We start from the raw sequence: 20,956 nt of genomic DNA, 5'->3' as shown, positions 1-20,956 counted from the left end.
AAAATGGCACTCAAGATGCGAACAATAGTCTGAAGAATCCAAATAATATGAATAACCAATCCTCATCTAAAAAATTCAGAAACGCAAATTCGTTTAATTTAATGCCAATTTATATGCTGACATTTGTTGGACAGTTTCTTTGATGAAAATCGCTCCAGACAAAGCATGAAGTCACTTAATGTAAGGACCTAAAAAGAACAAAAGATGATTAAAGCAAAAACAGGGGGTATGCCTATGAACCTTAGTCTTAAAAAGATAAAAAAAATCCAATCAGGAGAAAAACAATTAGCAGGAAGAAAATGGCAAGGTTTCCTTCTTTGTTTAATAGTTAAATCATTTTTTTTTTTTTTGCTACTGCTTGCTGACATGAGCTAGCAGACCCTGGGTGTGGCAGCAAGACTCGGTGCCAGACCACAAGTCAAAAGAAATCCAAACTTGGCTTTAGAAGGAGTGCTATGACTTCGAATCTTCTCTCACTGCCTCCCCTCTTCCCCCAATCTGAACCCACAGGACTACTTTGTTTGGTCATACGTCGAGAACATCACCAACATGACCTCCCACAACACCAAAGCCAGCCTGATTGAGGTTGAAGGATGTTACATTGAATAGATGTAAGTTCTACTACATAATCACGTTACTTGAATTGGTTTTTTCAATAAAAGTTTAAAAAAAAAAAAACTGCAGCATTGTTTTTTTAGGGCAACAACTTTATCGTTCTACCACAGTACAATACAATGAATCTGGTGAAAACTATTTACCCACACGGTGATTACTGTTACCAAATAGCATTAGATCGATACATCAAATTTGGAAAAAAATCTGAATTTAAAATTCCATCGAACTTAAAACCATAATCAATCTTTTCATTGTCAAGCCTATATAAGAGGTGTGGGACTTCATTGACTACAATATGGGCCAAGTAGTGAAAATTACAAAAAGTCTCTCCTTCAGCTCCACTCACATAAATTAAATGTCAAGAAAAAAAAAAATTCAAATTTTACTATTTTTATAAAAAATATTTTTAATTATTATAGGGTAAAAAAAAACATCCATGTATATATAACTTTGTTATAATCCTACTTTTAACACTAATAATAATGATAATATAAAATAAAACACAGATAAAAATAATCTATATATTAATACGATAGCGTGTGTTATTTTTGTGTTATGCTTACATCCGGGTCGTTTAATTGTTATGTACTTCCATTTCTTTTAAATAAATAATTTTAACAAGAATTCTTCATAAGTTTTGGTTTCGATTATAGCAGATGGTACTCAAGTCATCTATTTTTTTTATAGATAATTTTACCAAGAATTCCTCATAAGTTTTGGTTTCGTTTTTTTTTTTTTACACAGTGATCACCACTTATCAAGGCCTGGAAGCCACTCAGAGATAAGGGTTATTGCAAGTACAGTACGTTAGTGTGGAGATTTGATGAAGTGTTTAATTAAGGGGGCGGGTCATTAGGAATTTGTTAACATTGGACTTGAAGACATTCAAGTTGTAGTCCGGGGGGAAGCAGGCAGACGGAATAGAGTTCCACAGGCGTGCAGTTCTAAGAAAGAAGCTTTGTTCATGGAATCCGCATTTTGATTTAGGCACAGATATAGAGTGGGGGAAATTTTTCACTCACAGTGGATTCAGCTAGACGGGTGTTTTTCGTGAAAGATTGGCGAGGGGGGACCAGAGATTGGAGTTCAGACGAGCACCTGCCATGGAAATAACGATAAAACAAGGATAGGCTCGCAACGTCTCTTCTGTGGGAGAGAGAGGTTGCAGGGTAGAGAAAAGGGCATCCCCCACTGAGCCATGAAGTCTATTTTGTACTCTGTCAAGGCAGGATAGGCTGTTTTTAGCAGCTCCTGCCCAGAACAGCTAATGGCACCTAGGTAATCTTTTTTTTTATAAATAATTTTATCAAGAATTCTTCATAAGTTTTGGTTTCAGTTTCGATTATAGCTGAAAGAACTAAAGTTATATATATATATATAAGTTTGGGATTCAGTTTCAATTCAAGCTGATGAACACAAATCATATGGATATATTCTTTTATTTTTGAAATCGTAACTTTATAATATATAAAAATCAATAGAACATTAACGATAATATATACGAAATCTGCAAGAATTAAAATACCATATTTAAGAGTACTTTACGACTAGGCTTTGCCGGGCGCTCATGCTAGCTTAGATAAATACTTTTGCAGTTTTAACAAAAGAGCTACAATAATATCAGAGTGTCTCCATTTACACTGAACATTTACAGAATGCCAACATCAATATATTACATATGAATGAGTCCCCTGTGGAATTTCCACAGGTCTCGCTAGTGAAATATTAATATAATTTGAAGTATAAAAATCAATAATTGTAAAAAAATATATAATCGACAAGCAGGGAGACATGATGTTGCCCAGAATTGAATGAGGATCAACAAATCCTTCACGCCATACTTTGTCACCAAAATCAGTGAAATTTGCCTGTTTGGGATCCACTGCGCTGCACCAGGAGGAAGCTTCACATGCCTGTCTGAAGTGACTTTTTCCATGATACATTGTAGTCTACATAGCACTGTAGAGAACCTAGCATTGATTTTATGAAATTATTTTATATATAATGGCTTGAATTAAAGTTTAAAATTCAAGAGTCAAGTATCATGGTTCGATTGTGCTCTAACCAGAAACCTTCATTTCGAAGGTGTCCCTGTCATATTAAAGAACCTACTATTTTATAAGCCAGTTCCTTAAAAAATATATAAAATAAACAAAAATAGAGCAAAAATAATGAAGATATAAAAGAAAATCTAAGAATTAAATAAATTGCACGCCTGTGGAACTGTGTTCCTTTTTCCTGCTTTCCAACTGACTACAATATGGTTGTCTTCAAGTCCAATGTGAACAAATTCTTGATTAGCCATCCCATTAAGTAATCCAATTTACCTAATTCCCACTACTAAAGATTACTGCAACATTTTCCCATTGACTACTGGACATTCATTAACCCTTATCCTCATCTTAGAGAGACTTCATGTTTTGACAAGATTCTAGGTCTGACCTTTACCCCTAATCTGAGATGGAACACGTACATCAAATCCGTTACCAAGGCTGCAAGAAAAATGGTGGGATCATTCTACCGCTCCAGTATATATCTCACTGCTGATGCAATTCTCTACCTGTATAAGAGACAAGTACATCCAAGGATGGCGTAACTATTACCACATCTGGGCAGGAGCTGCTAGAAGCAGCTTATCCTGTCTTGACAGAGTTCAAAATAGACTTTGTAGCCTAGTGGGGACACCTTTTTCTCTTTCCTGCAACTGCTTTTCTACAGAAAAGACGTTGCGAGCCTCTCTTTGCTTTATCGTTATTTTCATGGCAAGTGCTCATCTGAGCTCCAATCTATAGCCCCCCCTCACTGGCTTGACTTTTACAGAAAACACTCATCTTTCTGAAACCACTATCAATAATTTCCCACACTCTTTATCTGTGCCTAAACCTAAATGCAGATTCCATGAACAAAACTTCTTTCTTAGAACTGCACGCCTGTGGAACTCTGTTCCGTTTTCCTGCTTTTCAACTGACTACAATATGGTTGTCTTCAAGTCCAATGTGAACAAATTCTTGATGAGCTTAAGTAATCCAATTCACCAAATTCCCCTTACTAATGATTATTACATGTTTCTCTTGACCTCTGTACACTCATTAACCCTTATCCTCGAATGGCCTCCGGGCCTTGATAAGTGGCGACTCCTTTGTAATAAAAAAAAAAATTTAAAAAAAAAAAAAACTGTGCATGTGTGAATCATTCATATTATGTTAAGACCAAGCCGGTTAAAAGATTGTGTCAAGTTGGCCTAATGGTTAACGTACTTGTCTCACTGTCTTTAGGTTTCAGTTTTGATTTCAGCTGGAGAATTTTTTTTTTTTTTACCTACAAAGAGTGAACTGTTTAGAAAAAACATAATACTCGCATGCACATGTCTCAGTGTCTTTTTTTCATATTTTTTTTTTTTTTTACCTACAAAGAGTGAACTGTTTAGAAAAAACATAATACTCGCATGCACATGTCTCAGTGTCTTTTTTTCATATTTTTTTTTTTTTTTTTTTAAGGAATTTGATGTTACATTTAATTCCGGGCAACGGCGGGTACATCTTCTAGTAGGATATATTAATGATAGTAAAGTACCTATTTACTATGCCTCCCTACGGGACAGAGTTAGACACCAGGGTCGTTTTTTAACATGGAGAAAATGATAGTAAAGTAATCCACGTTATAAATTAAATTTTAGTTAAATCAAAAGAATTAGTTTTACAGTTTATCGGAATCGGTACCAGAAAACTTTGAGCCTCGTTTCCGATGCCAAAGCCAATTCCTTAAATTATCTTCTTTTTTTTTTTTTTATTTAATTTTGGTTTAAGAAACATCTCTCACTGCTTGTAGTAATAATAAGATAATAAATATTTATTGATTTAAACTTCCAGTAAAACTAAAATCTCTAGATCACCCCCCCCCCTCACAAGTGTGTTTTTATGTTTGAGAAAATATATGCACATTTAAGATGTATTTTTACAGTAATCGAGACAAAATAATAATTTTATAGTTAAACATTTAAAGATTTATAAAGAATCAGAATCGGTAATTGTATCAGAATTGAGAAAAATATTGGAATCGTTCATCACTACTAAATACATAAACTCCCAGAAAAATATATAAAAATCAGATAAAGGGCGTTTGTACAAAAAAAATCACCACAATCAAGATGCACAATATTTTCTCTTTTTTTGGCAGGGCGGGGGATTTGCACCATTAAAATAAAGTCGAAAGATTGACAACGTTCCATCATACAGGGATATAAAAGTTATGCAAAACTGTTTTTTTTCTTATTGCTTTATCTTTTTTGTTTTTGCCGAGAATGGGGCATCCTATTAAATGCCAAACATTTACCCATTATTTCAAAGACTCAAAATGATAGAACTGTTTGGACATGAATTTCACAACCTGGTCAATATGCAAGCCTCCTAGACCTTTTTCTCTCAACTTCCCCTGAGCTATGTTCATGTTCCGTTCATTCTCCTCTAGGATCCTCCGACCATTCCGTCGTATCAGTTAAGATAAAAACGAAATGTAATAAGTCCCCAGACGTACCCCTCCACCGTACTGTATACCAATACTCTATGGCTGACTGGGATATATCTGATTTACCTCTGCATTCCATATTTAAAAAGGATGTGTCCTCTATAGTATCAGATCTGACCGAATGGTTAATTGTAGGCATAGACCGATTCATACCATCTAAAAAAATTCCAAAAACCTTACAGCCAGCCATGGTTCTCCCCAGAATGTGCTGCTGCTATCGCGCACAGAAATCACTTTTTCCATAACTACCAACGTAATAAATGCACTGAGACTAAAGCTGCTTTCAAGAACGCCAGCAACCACTGTAAAAGAGTAATAAAAAATGCAAGAGAGCTATACGCCCAGTCTGTTAAATCCAAAGTAGTTGATCAGCGGCTTGGTTCCCACCAGTTTTGGCAAATAACAAATAGGATCCTGAACAGAAGTGTGCGTTCTATCCCAATCATTATCAATGGATCAGAGGTCATCTCGTCAACATCAGACAAGGCCAAACTATTTGCAAAGAACTTCGCAGCTAATTCTACCCTATGCGACGAAGGCCATCAACTCCCCATATTTCCTCCTATAACACAGAACACGCTAAGTAACATACAAATATCTGTGCATGAGGTCGCTAAGCTAATCAAGAACCTTGATTCCAGTAAAGCAACTGGCCCTGACGGCATCCCAATTATATTGTTAAAAAAGCTACAACCAGAACTTGCTCCCATACTTACGAAACTGTTTAAGCGTTGCCTTAAGAAGTGCTTTCTGACTCCCTGGAAAACCTCATCAGTATGCCCTGTATTTAAGAATTCAGGTGAAAAGTCATCTCCCTCTCAGTACAGACCAATAAGTCTCCTGTGTGTTATGAGTAAGTTGCTGGAATCCATATTAAATAGAGAAATAGTCAAACACCTCAGCAGAAATAACCTTCTTAGTGACACACAATATGGTTTCTGTTCTGCAAGATCTACCACAGATGTGCTAACGGTTATATTTCACAGGATTAGTGAATCTCTTGACAAAGACTTCCTTTCTAGGGCAATTGCTCTTGACATATCAAAGGCCTTCGACAAGGTATGGCATAAGGGCGTACTTCACAAGATTTCCAGCTACGGTATAACTGGAAATGTTTTCTCAATCATTAAATCATTTCTCTCCAATAGGCTCATAAGAGTAGTGGTAGATGGACAAAAATCAGAGGCCTACAGTATTAATACTGGAGTCCCTCAAGGGTCAATCCTGGGCCAACTCTCTTCCTGATCTACATCAATGATCTCCCTAAACACATACTTAAATCATTCGTTGACATCTATGCTGATGACACGACCATCTATGGCAACACATCAAAGGCTGTAAATGACACAGTTCTCTCTGATTCTCTCTCCTCTGATCTCGAGCGTGTGGTTCAGTGGGGGAAGACGTGGCTGGTTATCTTTAATGCATCTAAAACCAAACTCCTATCTTTACATCATCAACGCTCTGATCCCCATCTACCATCAATTGAAACAGATGGCTCTCGTCTAGGAGAAGCCCCGTGTTTTGACAAGCTTCTGGGTTTGTCCTTTACTCGTGATCTGAAATGGAACACGTACATCAAGTCTGTTGCCAAGGTCGCTGGAAAGATGGTGGGATCCTTCTACCACTCCAGAAGATATCTCACTACTGATGCAATTCTCTATCTATATAAAAGCCAAGTACATCCAAGGATGGAATACTGCTGCCATATCTGGGCAGGAGCTGCTAAAAACAGCCTATCCTGCCTTGACAGAGTACAAAATAGACTTCATGGCTCAGTGGGGGATGCCCTTTTCTCTACCCTGCAACCTCTCTCCCACAGAAGAGACGTTGCAAGCCTATCCTTGTTTTATCATTATTTCCATGGCAGGTGCTCGTCTGAACTCCAATCTCTGGTCCCCCTCCCTCGCCAATCTTTCACAAAAAACACCCGTCTAGCTGAATCCACTGTGAGTGAAAAATTTCCCCCACTCTTTATCTGTGCCTAAATCAAAACGTAGATTCCATGAACGAAGCTTCTTTCTTAGAACTGCACGCCTGTGGAACTCTGTTCCATCTGCCTGCTTCCCACCTGACTACAACTTGGATGTCTTTAAGTCCAACGTTAACAAATTCCTAATGAACCGCCCTCTTAAGTATACATTTCATTAAATCTCCACACTAACGTACTGTACTTGCAATAACCCTCATCCCAGATTGGCTTCCGGGCCTTGATAAGTGGTGATCACTGTGTAAAAAAAAAAAAAAAAAAACTGGGAGCTACACCTTTGCCTCATTTCCCAAACTCATGTTCTAAAAATCAAAAATTAAAACAGCTAATAACTGTCACCAATAAGTTGAAAATTTCATTTTCAACCGATCTGTATAGTTTTAGTATTTTGGATTTTTGTAAAACATGGAGGCTACACATCAAGTAAAATCTGATACCATATTTAATCTATTGGGTTTTGGGGTTTGGGACTCCAACAGCAACAATAAAAAAAAAAAAAAAATGTTGGAAAATGTCAAACTTGAAAAGCTATTCAGATTAATAGAAGATGAAATTTTCCTGCATTTGGTAACATTCATTGTAATTTTGTTTTCCTCACCTCTTATTTCTGTTAACTTTTCAATCACCAATTTTGCTATGGGTGATAAATTCTTTTTTTTTTTTTTTTTGAGGGGGCGGGGATCATGCTGAAAATTTATTAGTAATAAACCCCTTAAAAAGTTTCTCCTTAACCCTAAGTTCGAATTAATAATAAGTAACTCCCTCCCCCCAAAAAACTCCTTTAATCCAATTACTAACTTAATGTCCGAACAATAAGCCCCTTTCTAAGCAGTGAAACATTATAAAAATGAAATAACTAAAAATTACCCCCTTCTCAAAAAAACAGATAATCAGATCGAAAATTAGACAATCATTGTTGATATTTCTAGTCCCCAAAATTGGAAAGAGATTTGCAATTAGCCTTCGTTGTTTATCTAACGAATAGCCGACTCAATTTATTGAAATTGAATTGATGGCCATCCATGATACTCGGGATATCATTATGTAACCAAAACAGTTTTTTCTTTTTACATCAAGATATAAATAAAATATATTTCTATATAAAGTTAGATATATGAATATATTTATATATCTGCATTTGTATAGGATTGTATCGGATTCATTCCTAAACCCAAAGCACTTGTACCTCCCCTCGATGTACATACACTTGAAAAACCTATTTTCCGAGTAACTTCTTTACAAAATGTTTACAATTTCAATTAACAATTAAATTCCTTATTTTAATTTTCATTTTTATAACAGAAACAAATTTCACCATTACATTTCTTTTACAATAAACAGATATTTAACTATTTTGTGTGAGCTAAACAATTGCGATTCCACATTCCTTATTTTCAATAACATTCTGTATTTATTTTAACTTATTATTGGAATTTTCAATTCCAAATCTAGCTTCGCAAGTTCAAATCCTTGACTATCCTATTTCATATTTACTCACTTACAAGAACAGGCTTCTGTTATTGTAACAATACAATGGGGGCATTATCACCATAAGTTTCTTTCATTTCATCAAAAATCTCCTGTGGTGTGCGTCCTTTCAAATACAAAAACCTAATCATTGCTCGACATTCAACAGGCTCCATTTCACACCTGACTCAGTTCAAACACCTGTAAAACAGAAACCACAATTAGTTCAGAGCTGTAATTTTCCACAACCCGTAGTGATATAAATCATTGCACATGCAAAATTTCAGCTACATCAGACAACTGGAAGTGGGTCAGGGGCATTACTTATTGCACACCCCTCGTAAGTCGCTTCTGCTTTTCCATAGTTCGTATAGTTAACACAAATCTGACGTCACAGAAACATGCGGTCCATTTTTCACAATCGTTTGGCAGACCCTAATGAAGACATTTAAAAATAAAGCTGCGACAACTTTTTTTTTTTTTTTAATTAAAAAGTAAACGCTATGGTAAGGTTTTTTAAAAATAGTCTTTAACCTTAAAAAAATTTTTTTTTTTTTTCAAATTATATTTTCACCCCAAACAAGGCACATTGTCACTTTGATGTAGGGGGCTACTATCAGGGGCAACAACTACTGGGGTACTATGTAGGGATTTGGGCAGCAAGATGTTGGTTCACGTTACACTTGAACTTTTGCACGTCAGTACAGTTGGGCAAGCAGGGACCTGGAATGGAATTCCAAAGTCTAGCGATTCTGGGGAAGAAACTATTGGAGTAGAAAGATCTTTTACATCTAGGGATCTCTACAGTGTGGAGGTGGGATTTAGCAGCCTGTTTGGGTTTGTCGAGGGTGCTCACGTCGAGGGGGCACAAGTGATTGCAGTTCGTCAGAGCATTCACCACTAAAATACTAGTAGAACAGGCAGAGGGATGCAACATTTCGTCGATACAGAGGATCAAATTATTACAGATGTGACGACTTTTTTTTTTTGTTTACTATAACAATGAAAATGCAACGATAGATGTGGAGAAATTGTAAACGAAGTTGATAACATCAATAATACAAATGTAGTCTTTACACAACTATTAAGAAAACAAATTTTCATTAGATGAAAACATTTTAAAAAAGAAGTTCGGCAACTTTTTTTTTATTAAAAAGTAAATTATGGTAAGATTTTTTTTTAATTAGTCTTTAAAAAAAATACAAAGAATGAAACTCTTTAATAACTTTTTTTTTTATTAAAAAGTAAATTATGGTAAGATTTTTTTTTAATTAGTCTTTAAAAAAAATACAAAGAATGAAACTCTTTAATAACTTTTTTTTTTATTAAAAAGTAAATTATGGTAAGATTTTTTTTTAATTAGTCTTTAAAAAAAATACAAAGAATGAAACTCTTTAATAACTTTTTTTTTTATTAAAAAGTAAATTATGGTAAGATTTTTTTTTAATTAGTCTTTAAAAAAAATACAAAGAATGAAACTCTTTAATAACTTTTTTTTTTATTAAAAAGTAAATTATGGTAAGATTTTTTTTTAATTAGTCTTTAAAAAAAATACAAAGAATGAAACTCTTTAATAACTTTTTTTTTTATTAAAAAGTAAATTATGGTAAGATTTTTTTTTAATTAGTCTTTAAAAAAAATACAAAGAATGAAACTCTTTAATAACTTTTTTTTTTATTAAAAAGTAAATTATGGTAAGATTTTTTTTACTTAGTCTTTAAAAAAAATACAAAGAATGAAACTCTTTAATAACTTTTTTTTTTATTAAAAAGTAAATGTTATGGTAAGATTTTTTTTTAATTAGTCTTTAAAAAAATACAAAGAATGAAACTCTTTAATAACTTTTTTTTTTATTAAAAAGTAAATTATGGTAAGATTTTTTTTACTTAGTCTTTAAAAAAAATACAAAGAATGAAACTCTTTAATAACTTTTTTTTTATTAAAAAGTAAATGCTATGGTAGGATTTTTTTTTAAATTAGTCTAAAAAAAAAAATAAAAAAAAATACAAGGAATGAAATTCTTTAGTAACTTTTTTTTCTGTAACAAAGCTTACAATATTAATAACACTAACATCTAGTTTTTAACAAAAAAATGAAAATGCGACAATAATTGTAGAAGAATTGTAAACAAATTTGATAACATTAATAATACAAAATGTAGTCTTTACAACTTTTTTCTACATTTTTTACGACTTACTAAGAAATTAAATGCGACACTAGGAAATTATTTTTTCAATTGACAATGATGGGCGAGCATCATCAGATAGGGGTAAGGGAGAATGAGACGAGAAGTATTTACATTTCTGGATTTTTTAAATGAAGTCTGAAAAATTTTTAAATCATAAAATATGAGATTTTACTGAAAATGAGATAATTTTTTTGTCAATTTATTAAAAAATGTTCGCCATTTTATAAAGTCAAGTGTGGAATATGATATCTTTCCTGTGATGTCCATTTTCAGCATACCACGTTTGACACACCGGTTCCTGTCAGATCACCAAAGTTAAGCAACAATGAGCCTGGCCAGTATTAAATGGGTGACCATTTGGGACATGCAGGTGCTGTACGTGCTCTCTGCTTATCTCGGCATTGTTTCCAGTCGTCCTGGATTTCTCCTTGCCACTGGACTCAAGCAGTGCAGATTCAGGAGAGTTGTGGTTAGGGGCTGCGCAACCCTTGCCACACAATTACACATGCAGCTGTCCCCTACAGGGGGTATCCTTTGTCTTTCGAGACTGAACGGAGGCATCGATTAAAGGGAAATAAAATAATCATCCTACTTATAGATTTATACTTGACAGCTTCATCCAGCATTAAATAATCCATGCTGTTTGATGTTTTGAAATCTTTTCCTATAACAAAGTGACCTGCGGTGACTTCCAAATGTTTCCAATTTGTACTCCAGTCTTTAATGACAAATGTTTTGTCAACATAAAATCTGAACACATTCTACAGGGGGTATCCTTTGCCTTTCGAGACTAAACAGAGGCACCAAGATTTTCAGTGATGTAAAATTCCGAAAGCACCTGTTATTACTGACCCACCCTGTATTATACATATATTAAGATACCGTTACATGAACACAGTTAAATAGGCAGCAGCTACACAACCCAACATGTATATACACTCACATACACAAAAGAGACACTAAACAATACAGACATGGATACACATTCACGTATTTAGATATACACACATTATATAGAAGGTATATAACATTGCTCTTTATACCCATTCAGTGGTCTCATTTGCACACTGTTCCGCTGGAAGAGTAAAGATATTTTGCCATGGGGCATCTCTGATGAGCTCCCTGATGGCTTCCCAATCAGCCTTTTTGTAATACCTCGTTGTTTTGAGTAGTGGGTCTTCAGTTTTAGGGCGAGAATTTAGGCTGATTTCTACGATTATCACAGCGTGATCAGCATTCCCGAGTGGGCTGTGGGCATTTGTTGTACAGTCATTGGGAACCGTTGTCAGAAAGAGATCTAGAACCACTGAATGGTTCAAAACTGCTATTGAAGCACATGTTCCCGCACGGAAATTCTATAGCAAGCCCCACTCTCCCCAATGGTTTACTTCTGCTTGTGCAGCTGCCATTTGCCAAAGGCAGCATGCATTCTGCAGATTCAACCGACATAAGTCCAGCTCAAATAAACAGAAGTTCATAGAAGCTAGAAATAATTGTAAGAGAGTGATAGAGACAGCTAAGACAGATTACTCTGAAACCACCAGAAAACGCATCGAAGAACAGAAATTAGGAACCCGGGATTTTTGGAAAATCTACAACAGCGTAGTAAATAATGGACAGTCAACTATTCCCCCACTATCAAACGATCATGAGGTTGCTTGCACGGCAACTGACAAGGCTAATCTGCTTGCCAGTCGGTTTGCCTCAAACTCCACACTGAACTCGGTACACCACTCACTCCCTGATTTTCCTCTGCGAACAGACGCCTCACTAGACGATTTGAAAATCACCCCTTCTCAGGTACATGCTATTATAAAAAACCTAGACACCTCAAAAGCGTGTGGACCAGATCTCATCCCGGCTGTGCTATTAAAAAAATGCTCTGCCGAAGTTGCTCCAGTTCTGTCCAAACTTTACAATAAATGCCTTAACGAATCTTGTTTTCCCGACTGCTGGAAAACCGCCTCTGTGGTACCAGTCTTCAAGAATTCTGGTGAAAGAACTGACCCACTAAATTATCACCCCATTAGCCTCCTCCTGCTTTTCGCCAAATATTTGAGTCCTTAGTTAATCAAGCCCTAGTCCAGCACCTAACAGCTGCTAAACTCCTGACTGACAAACAATATGGATTCAGGCAAGCCCGTTCAACAGCAGATATCTAAACTGTAGTTTCTGAACGTATATACCGTTCATTGGATAAAACAGGGGAGGGTAGAGCAGTGGCCCTCGATATATCTAAGGCTTTTGACAGGGTATGGCACAATGGTCTTCTAAGGAAAATTAGATCATATGGAATCACTGGAAGAATTCATAATGTAATTAAATCCTTCTTAAGTAATAGAAAAACCAAAGTTGTCCTCGACGGTCATACATCCAAACAATACGACATAAATGCGGGAGTACCTCAGGGGTCTATACTTGGACCTCTATTATTCCTGATATTCATAAACGACCTCCCTGATAAAATTGTTTCGGAGATGGGTATATTTGCCAATTACACCACTCTCTATAACAGATATGAGGGGAAAACAAATGAACACATATCCAAGGAAATGGCAGAAACACTAGAGGATGACCTCCAATCCGTAGTGGAATGGGGACAAAAATGGTTGGTCACATTCAATGCTGCTAAGACTAAGCTTGTTTCCTTCAATAACTACAAGAAACCTTCTCTACCACCAATAGCAATGGCCAAGAACACATTACCTGAAAGTACTTCTTTTAAACTCCTTGGCCTAACGTTTACAGGGAATATGAACTGGAATAGATACATTGAGAGCATTGCCAAGGCTGCTGCAAGGAAGGTTGGCTCCCTCTACCGTGCTAGAAAACTACTTACGCCTGACAGTATCCTATACCTCTATAAGGCAACCATTCGCCCATGTATGGAGTACTGTTGTCACATCTGGGCTGGTGCATCTGCTTCTTGTCTCTCGCTCCTGGACAGGGTTCAAAAGAGATTCGCCAACCTGATAGGTCCTGAACTGTCATCTAGGCTTCAGCCTCTGTCCCATCGACGAGATGTTGCATCCCTCTGCCTGTTCTACAAATACTTCAATGGTGAATGCTCTGACGAACTGCAAACACGTGTACCTCCTCGACGTAACTACCCCCGACAAACCCGACAAGCTACTAAGTCTCATCCCTTTACAGTAGAGATCCCTAGGTGCAAGAAAGCCTTTTACTCCAATAGTTTCTTCCCCAGAACTGCGGATCTTTGGAACTCCCTTCCGGGATTCTGCTTTCCCAACTGCAACGATATGCAGAAGTTCAAGTGTAATGTCAACAAACATCTTTCTACTCATCTCCCTTCATAATGACCCAGCTAATTAAGTCCCTGATAGTAGCCCCCTGCTTCAAAGTGGCACTGTGCCTTGTTTGGGGTGAAAATTGAATAAAAAAAAATAAATAAATAAAAAAAAATACCAAGAAGAGCAACGATTGCCTCAATGGAGCCAAACAAACAGAACGAGTTATCTCCCTTACACTGGACACTAGTACCAATTAGTTAACGGTTTGATTCCAGTGATAACACTACAACATTGCGGTGATGGAACAGGGATTGGAGCTTGGCTGTTAGTGCTGGATATATTAGATTAAAGACTCTTGTTTTTGGATCCTGTCTAAAAGGAGGGAGAGACTAATGGTAGATGCCCCAGCCAAGATCTTTCAGCAATACTCCATACATGGATGAATTATGGCTGGTCCGATACAGGGATTGAACTCACAACCTGCAAATTATGGAACTTTTACTTTTAATACATTCTACCGATTTTCCCACCACTTCTCATCTCATTCACTTTTATTTAATACATTCAATATGCAAACAAACATTCAAGCAAGATTTATGATTTAGTAACTAGCACTAGCAAGGCTATCCGACATTGCTTGGGAAAGTTGTAATTAATTTTAATCAATAACCAATGTCATCGTCATCATCAGTTTAACATGTTGGCATGTGTTAGACAAATTTAGAAATTGATTTCCAAACTAACCCATCTCTGACCAGGTCATTTCTTAAACTGCAATAAGGCATATATTCTTTGAAAGTCATTTCCTTAGTTGGGGCAAGGTGCTCTTCCTGACACTAACCTTGGTAAACCTCTCCTACTTTGCTCATAAAAATTAAATTTGCATGTGTGATTATTGAAGCCAGCCAGACCCGTGTATTAATTAGAACGATCCGAATATACTTACTTTTGCAATGCAATCATCAGGCGTTATTTCTCCTGGCAGTTTCTTTACAAAATATTCATATTTTATGGCGTTCTTTTTTGTCTTTACATCAAGTTGAAAAGATACAGACCTAGAAAACATAAAACATATACATGTAGTTTCTAGTTGATAAAAGATTTAAAAAAGAAATGAAAGTTATAAAACAAAACACACATACTTTAAATAAAGTTTGGCTGGTTGTTTTATTTTATGGCATATCAACTCTTTTCGGGTTATTAAATGCAGAATTTTGTCATTTTGGTAAAAGTTTCCTCCTTCAGATTCTTGATATCTTCAAATATTTATTCATGCTGCTTAGTTTTGTTGCTTAATGGCATATCAACCTTCAAATAACCAATTGATCCTCAGCCACGGCTGTCCATCATATTTTAGTGGTTAACATGTGAAGCATGCATGGTCCCCCGTGAGTGCACAGTGAATGAGGCATAAAAAATTACTAAGTTCAGCATTGGCCCCCCCCCTATCTCATTTAGCCCTAAAAGTCCCCAGGGGACATCAAGTCCTGGTGAAAATGAACAAACGGTGCAGTTTTAGGCCTTAACATATTTAAATTTGAGTTCAGCACCATGCAAAACTGCTAAATAGACATACACAGAAAATTTTGGACAAATATGGCAAAATAATCCCAAAATGAAGTGTTTTTATTAGCCCTAAAAGAACCCCTTGGGACACACCCAAGAGTTATCGCAAAGCAAATTATATAGAAATCAGTTAGTTACAACTTTTCAGAAAGTTTTATAAAAATCAAAAGCATCATTTTTTTTTTAATAAGCACAAAAGTGTCAATTTTAGCCATTTTAACCCGAAAGGCACTCCTAGGGATCAACCAGTGTTTTCCCGAAAATCCGTTCTGTTACTTTTTTACTCATATCATGTTTAATGTTTGTGCAAAATTTCAAAAAATTCCAAGGCGTAGTTATTGAGAAAAGTGCGAACGAACGAACGGACAAGGGTGAATTTACAGGTCCACCCTCCTTTTGTTGAAGGACCAATTATTAGTAAGGGTTGGAATAGGATATTAATTGTTCTTGCAGTTTTTAATTTTTAAATTCAGATGAACATATATCAGCTCAAACAAAAAATTTATTGGTCGAAATAAGCACCATCAGAATCAACACACTTTTACCAACATAAAACAAGTGTATTTATGCCAGGAACGTAAAAATCTGGTATTCTGTTCGTGATGAGGTCGCTGAAGGCGTTTTTGATATCACTTAGGATTTTGGAGCATTTCTCACGCAGAAAGTTGTCAAAATGCTTGAAAAAGTGGTAGTTGGTGAGAGGTCTGGAAAGTATGGCAGATGAGGCAGAGTTCTGTAACCCAATTCGTTCAATTTATGCAGGGTCGGTTTAGCAACATGCGGTTGGGTATTGTTGTGGAGGATAATAGGGCCTTTTCTGTTAACTAATACTGGGTATTGTTGCCGAAGTTTCTGATGCATTTTATCCATTTGTTGGCAGTACTCATTTGCCGTAATGGTTTCGCCTACATTCAAAAACTAATGGAAGAGACCCGTCACAAACCACCAAACAGTCAACATAAACTTTTGTTGCAACTCTGACTTTAGGAAATGTTGCGGAGCTTCATCGGCATTTCACCACTGAGCTGAGCATTGCCAGTTGTCGAAAAGAACCTGCCTTTCATTGCAAATCACAACCCGGTAAAAAAATAGGTTCTTGTTGCATAAAAAAAGGGAAGATAACACTTTATAACGGCGTTTTTGATTGTTCGTAAGGCACTCATTTATCAAGTTTTTGTCTTTCCAATCTCTCAGGTGGTTGGAAATCGTCATATATGTTGTTTATCACTAACAAGGCTGGGTGCCCTCTGCTGGTAAAAAAAATAAAATAAATGACATTTTTTTTTCTTTATAAATTACAAAATGTATTAAATTTCATTAGCCAATGAAATTGCATTTTTAGTGGTTTTTGTTGTTTGTTTTGTTTATTCTAATGGAAAAGTTGTTTTCTTTTAACTAGCCAATAAAAAATGTTTTTCACAAACAATTTGTTAAAAAATCTGTTTTTGTAAATAAAATTCAATTGTTGAAAAAATCTTTACTAAAATAAATTGTTGACAAAAAAACTAAAAATAAATTAAAAGGTGTGTTTGAAGGCTTGTCAATGCAAGAATTATTCAGTTGATGGAAATAAATAACTAAATAGTGATAAATAATTCAAAGGGTTCAATAATTTTCAATAAATATTTATTTACCTGACTGTAAATTGATATACTTTCTCAAATATTTTGGGGGGCATTTTCAAGAGGTAACAACAACTCTCTATGCTGCCGCTATCAGTTTGATTTAAATTGGCCATTAAATTTTATTTTGTTTTGAAACGCTATTTTTTGAATGTTTAAATTAATAAATTGATATTAGTTATCTCCCTTTATGTCAGCCTAAAGTAAAACAAAAAAAACTTTATTTTTGATACGCAATAGAAAAATTTTTTCTTGGTTTCTGTCTTTCAAATTCTTACTTGCATTTCTTGGTGAGAATTTTCCTCGTTTTGTGATACTTGGAAATATCATTTTTACGCTAAATGACAAAACAGAGACAAAATGACTCGCTTGTATTTACTTACCGAGAGGAGAATTTAATGTCTGGCACAGCATTTTTCGGTTTACCCTGCCAAAAGCGACCCAGAAAATTTCCGACTCTTAATTCTGGAACTATCATGGTGACTACTGCTGCTGTGAGAGAGTCCGAAGTTCCAACTGAAAAACATCAAAACTCAGAATACAGAAAAGACATTTTGTCATGTTGACCATCGTCCAAAATTAAATTCACTCATTTGAAACTATAAGATGTTCCAAGAGTAATGCCTCCTATTTTTTATTCCTTCAAAATGGATCAAATGGAATTGCAAATTGCATTATTATGATGACTGAACATATACATTCATGACCTGAAAGTTTCATCTCTCTGTTGCAGATATTAATGGTATGAGGCTAAGAAAACAACCCCTGTCACGGACGTGTGTCAGAAGCAGAGATACACGACTGAATTTCTGGCAAAAGTGCATGGAGAATGGTGGTGACTATGTAGAAAAATAAATTCTGATGCACAAAAGGTCACTCATTTTATTGGTACTACTCCCATCTTTGTAACTATTCAACATTTTGAGTTCTAATTAAAAAAAAATAGGAAGCTTTACTTTTGGAATGACCCTTGTATATTATATCTGTATCTAACCTGCATTGTCTAGACAAAGATATTGTCAGGTGGAGGGCTTAGAAAGACAAAGAAAAAGGGAGGAGGGGAGGAAGTGAAAAGAATTTCTCAATAAAGATAATGGAAGCAAAATTGCATTTTGAATTAATTTAATTCAAGGTCTTCGTCTGGGCAACATCAGCTAGTATGTCATAAATGTTTATATGCCGAGCGGATAATTTAAAGAAAAATAAAAACGAGTATATACAGATAAAATTGTTGCCCTAGAAAATGCGACATTATTCCATTTCCGTTTGAGGAAAAACGGTTTCCTTTTTTTGTTGCAGACCATCTACTAATTGGCCAATGGTGTACAAATTCCAAAAGTGATAGGAGCCTTCTATCATGCCTGAAAGCGACACAATGTTCAACGAGTGAGATCGAAGATGCGCCGCTGTACAACTCATACTCTCTACCAATCCAAGTTATGACAACAGGACCATTGCCAGCAGCCTCCAAATGCAAATCCAGATGATTCAACACTTGAAGGCACAGCTCAACAAAGTTTCCGGCCACAATTATGGTCTTTGATGTGGTTTCAAGTGAGAGTCACATAATGCCACATCTCTGAAGTCGACTTGAAAGTCAACACCAAAGTGTACCTGGATATGCTGAAGAGTGTGGTGATCCCTTGGTGCAATCAGGTGGCCGCTGGCAGACTCTGGGTGTGGCAGCAAGACTCTGCGCCGGCCCACAAGTCCAAAGAGACCCAGGTTTGACTTCAGAAGTAATGCTATGACTTTGTTCACTTCTCTCACTGGCCCCCACTCCTCCCCCGACCTGAACCCATTGGACTACTTCATTTGGTCATAAGTCAAGAACATCACCAACATGACCTCCCACAACACCAAAGCCAGTCTGATCGCTGCCATCCGCAGAGTATTCGCTGAGCTCCCACCAGCACTTGTGGAAAAGGCATGCTTCCAGTTCCAAATCTGTACCGAGGCTGAAGGAGGCTACATTGAATAAATGTCAGCTCTACTACATAATCAAGTTAACTAAATTGATTTTTTCGATAAAAGTTTGAAAATAAAGCTGTAGTATTGTTTTCTTTAGGGTGACAATTTTAGTGGCAGATGCACCAGCCAAGATATGTCAACAATACTACATGCAAGGAAGAATTGTGGCTTTGTTAAAATATAAGATGCTTGCTGGTGTGAGTGATTTTCTAGCATGGTAGAGGGAGCCCATCATCTTTGCAATGTATTTGTTCTTATTCATGTTGCCTGTGAATGTTAAGTTGAGAAGTTTAAAGGATGCGCTCTTATTTAGGACGTTATTTATCATGGCAATTGATGGTTGAGAAGGTTTGATTGTAATTGTTAAAGGAAAGAAGCTCAGTCTTAGTAGCATTAAATGTTACCATCCGTTTATGGCCACATTCTACTACAGACTGAATGTCATTTCCTAGGGTTTCTGCTATTACCTTGGATATGTGTACATTCGTTTTTCCCTTCATGTCTATTATAGAGCATGGTATCATCAATAAAAATACCTATCTTGGGCAAAATTTTATCAAGGAGGTCATTTATGAATATAAACAATAATAAAAGTCCAAGGATCGACCCTTCAGGCACACCTGCATTTATATTGTGTTGTGTAGATGTATGGCCATAAAGGACCACCTGGATTTTTCTCTTGTTTAGGAAGGATCTGATTATGTTAAGTATTCATCCAGTAACACCATATGATTTAATTTTCATGAGATGCCCTTCATGCTAGCTTTCCCCCCGTCTTATCCAGTGCATGGTATATGCATTCAGAGTGGATAATTTAGAGACAAATTAGAATGTATATATACTGCAATTGTGCAGTATAGTTAACAAAAGAAAAAGTTATTTTTCTACCTACTACTCCAGTGAGTATACTACACAATTTATGCGATATAATTTCTGGAGTCAGCCATTTTGAATTCAGACTGTAACAATGTTTTTTTTTTTTTTTACATAGGCATCACCACATTATCAAGGCCAAGAGGCCACTCAAGGATAAGGGTTAAAGAGTGTACAGTAGAAATTGGACATTATAGTAATCATTAGTAATGAAAATTTGGTAAAGTTGATAACTTATATGGAACGGCTCATCAAGAACTTATTTACGTTAGACTTGAAGACAACCATATTGTAGTCAGCCGGAAAGCAGGAAAACGGAAGACAATTCCACAGGCGTGCAGTTCTAAGAAAAAAGCTTTGTTCATGGAATCTACGTTTAGGTTTAGGCACAGATAAAGAGTGAGGGGAATTATTGATAGTGTTTACAGCTAGACGAGTGTTTCTTGTGAAAGTTTGGCGAGGGGGGACCATAGATTGAAGCTCATTCGAACACTTTCCATGAAAATAACGATACATCAGAGACAAACTCGCAACATCTCTTCTGTGAGATAAAGGTTGTAAGGAAGAGAAAAGGACATCTCCTAGGAGGCTACGAAGTCTATTTTGAACTCTATCAAGGCAGGCCAAGTCTGATTTGAATGAAATATTGAATTGAAATTAAAACGATTTCGAAGATTTTTTTTTTTAAGTATGCATGTCGGTAAAACGTTTTTAAAGAGTTAAAAAATATGCAGGTAGGTAAAAAAAGAAACTTTTATTGCCTTTGGTAATAGTTATTTGTTAAATATTTTTCTTGTTAACTATACTGCAAAATAGCTCAAAAAATATCTGAGAGATCCAAGAGTCTCTTAATCTTCTAGTGCCATGATGGCGTTGCATTATTTCATGC

General features: G+C 35.9%; 1 protein-coding gene across 1 annotated transcript in view; it reads right to left on the bottom strand.

Moving 5' to 3' along the window:
* Window positions 1–20,956, bottom strand: part of LOC145266405 (uncharacterized) — a 47,233-nt gene that overhangs the window by 6,189 nt on the left and 20,088 nt on the right. The window contains exons 2-3 of the mRNA XM_080122059.1: window positions 17,607–17,739; window positions 14,982–15,090 (exon numbers count right to left, since the gene is read on the bottom strand). Of these exons, the coding sequence (XP_079978185.1) occupies window positions 14,982–15,090; window positions 17,607–17,739 (242 nt within the window). The remainder of the gene's footprint in view (window positions 1–14,981; window positions 15,091–17,606; window positions 17,740–20,956) is intronic.

The sequence above is a fragment of the Euprymna scolopes genome, chromosome 41, assembly GCF_053919585.1.
Source record: "Euprymna scolopes isolate OS-2025 chromosome 41, ASM5391958v1, whole genome shotgun sequence".
Taxonomy (NCBI): domain Eukaryota; kingdom Metazoa; phylum Mollusca; class Cephalopoda; order Sepiida; family Sepiolidae; genus Euprymna; species Euprymna scolopes.
The sequence above is the reverse complement of the archived record's forward strand: the minus strand, read 5'-3'. Positions and strand labels throughout refer to the sequence as shown.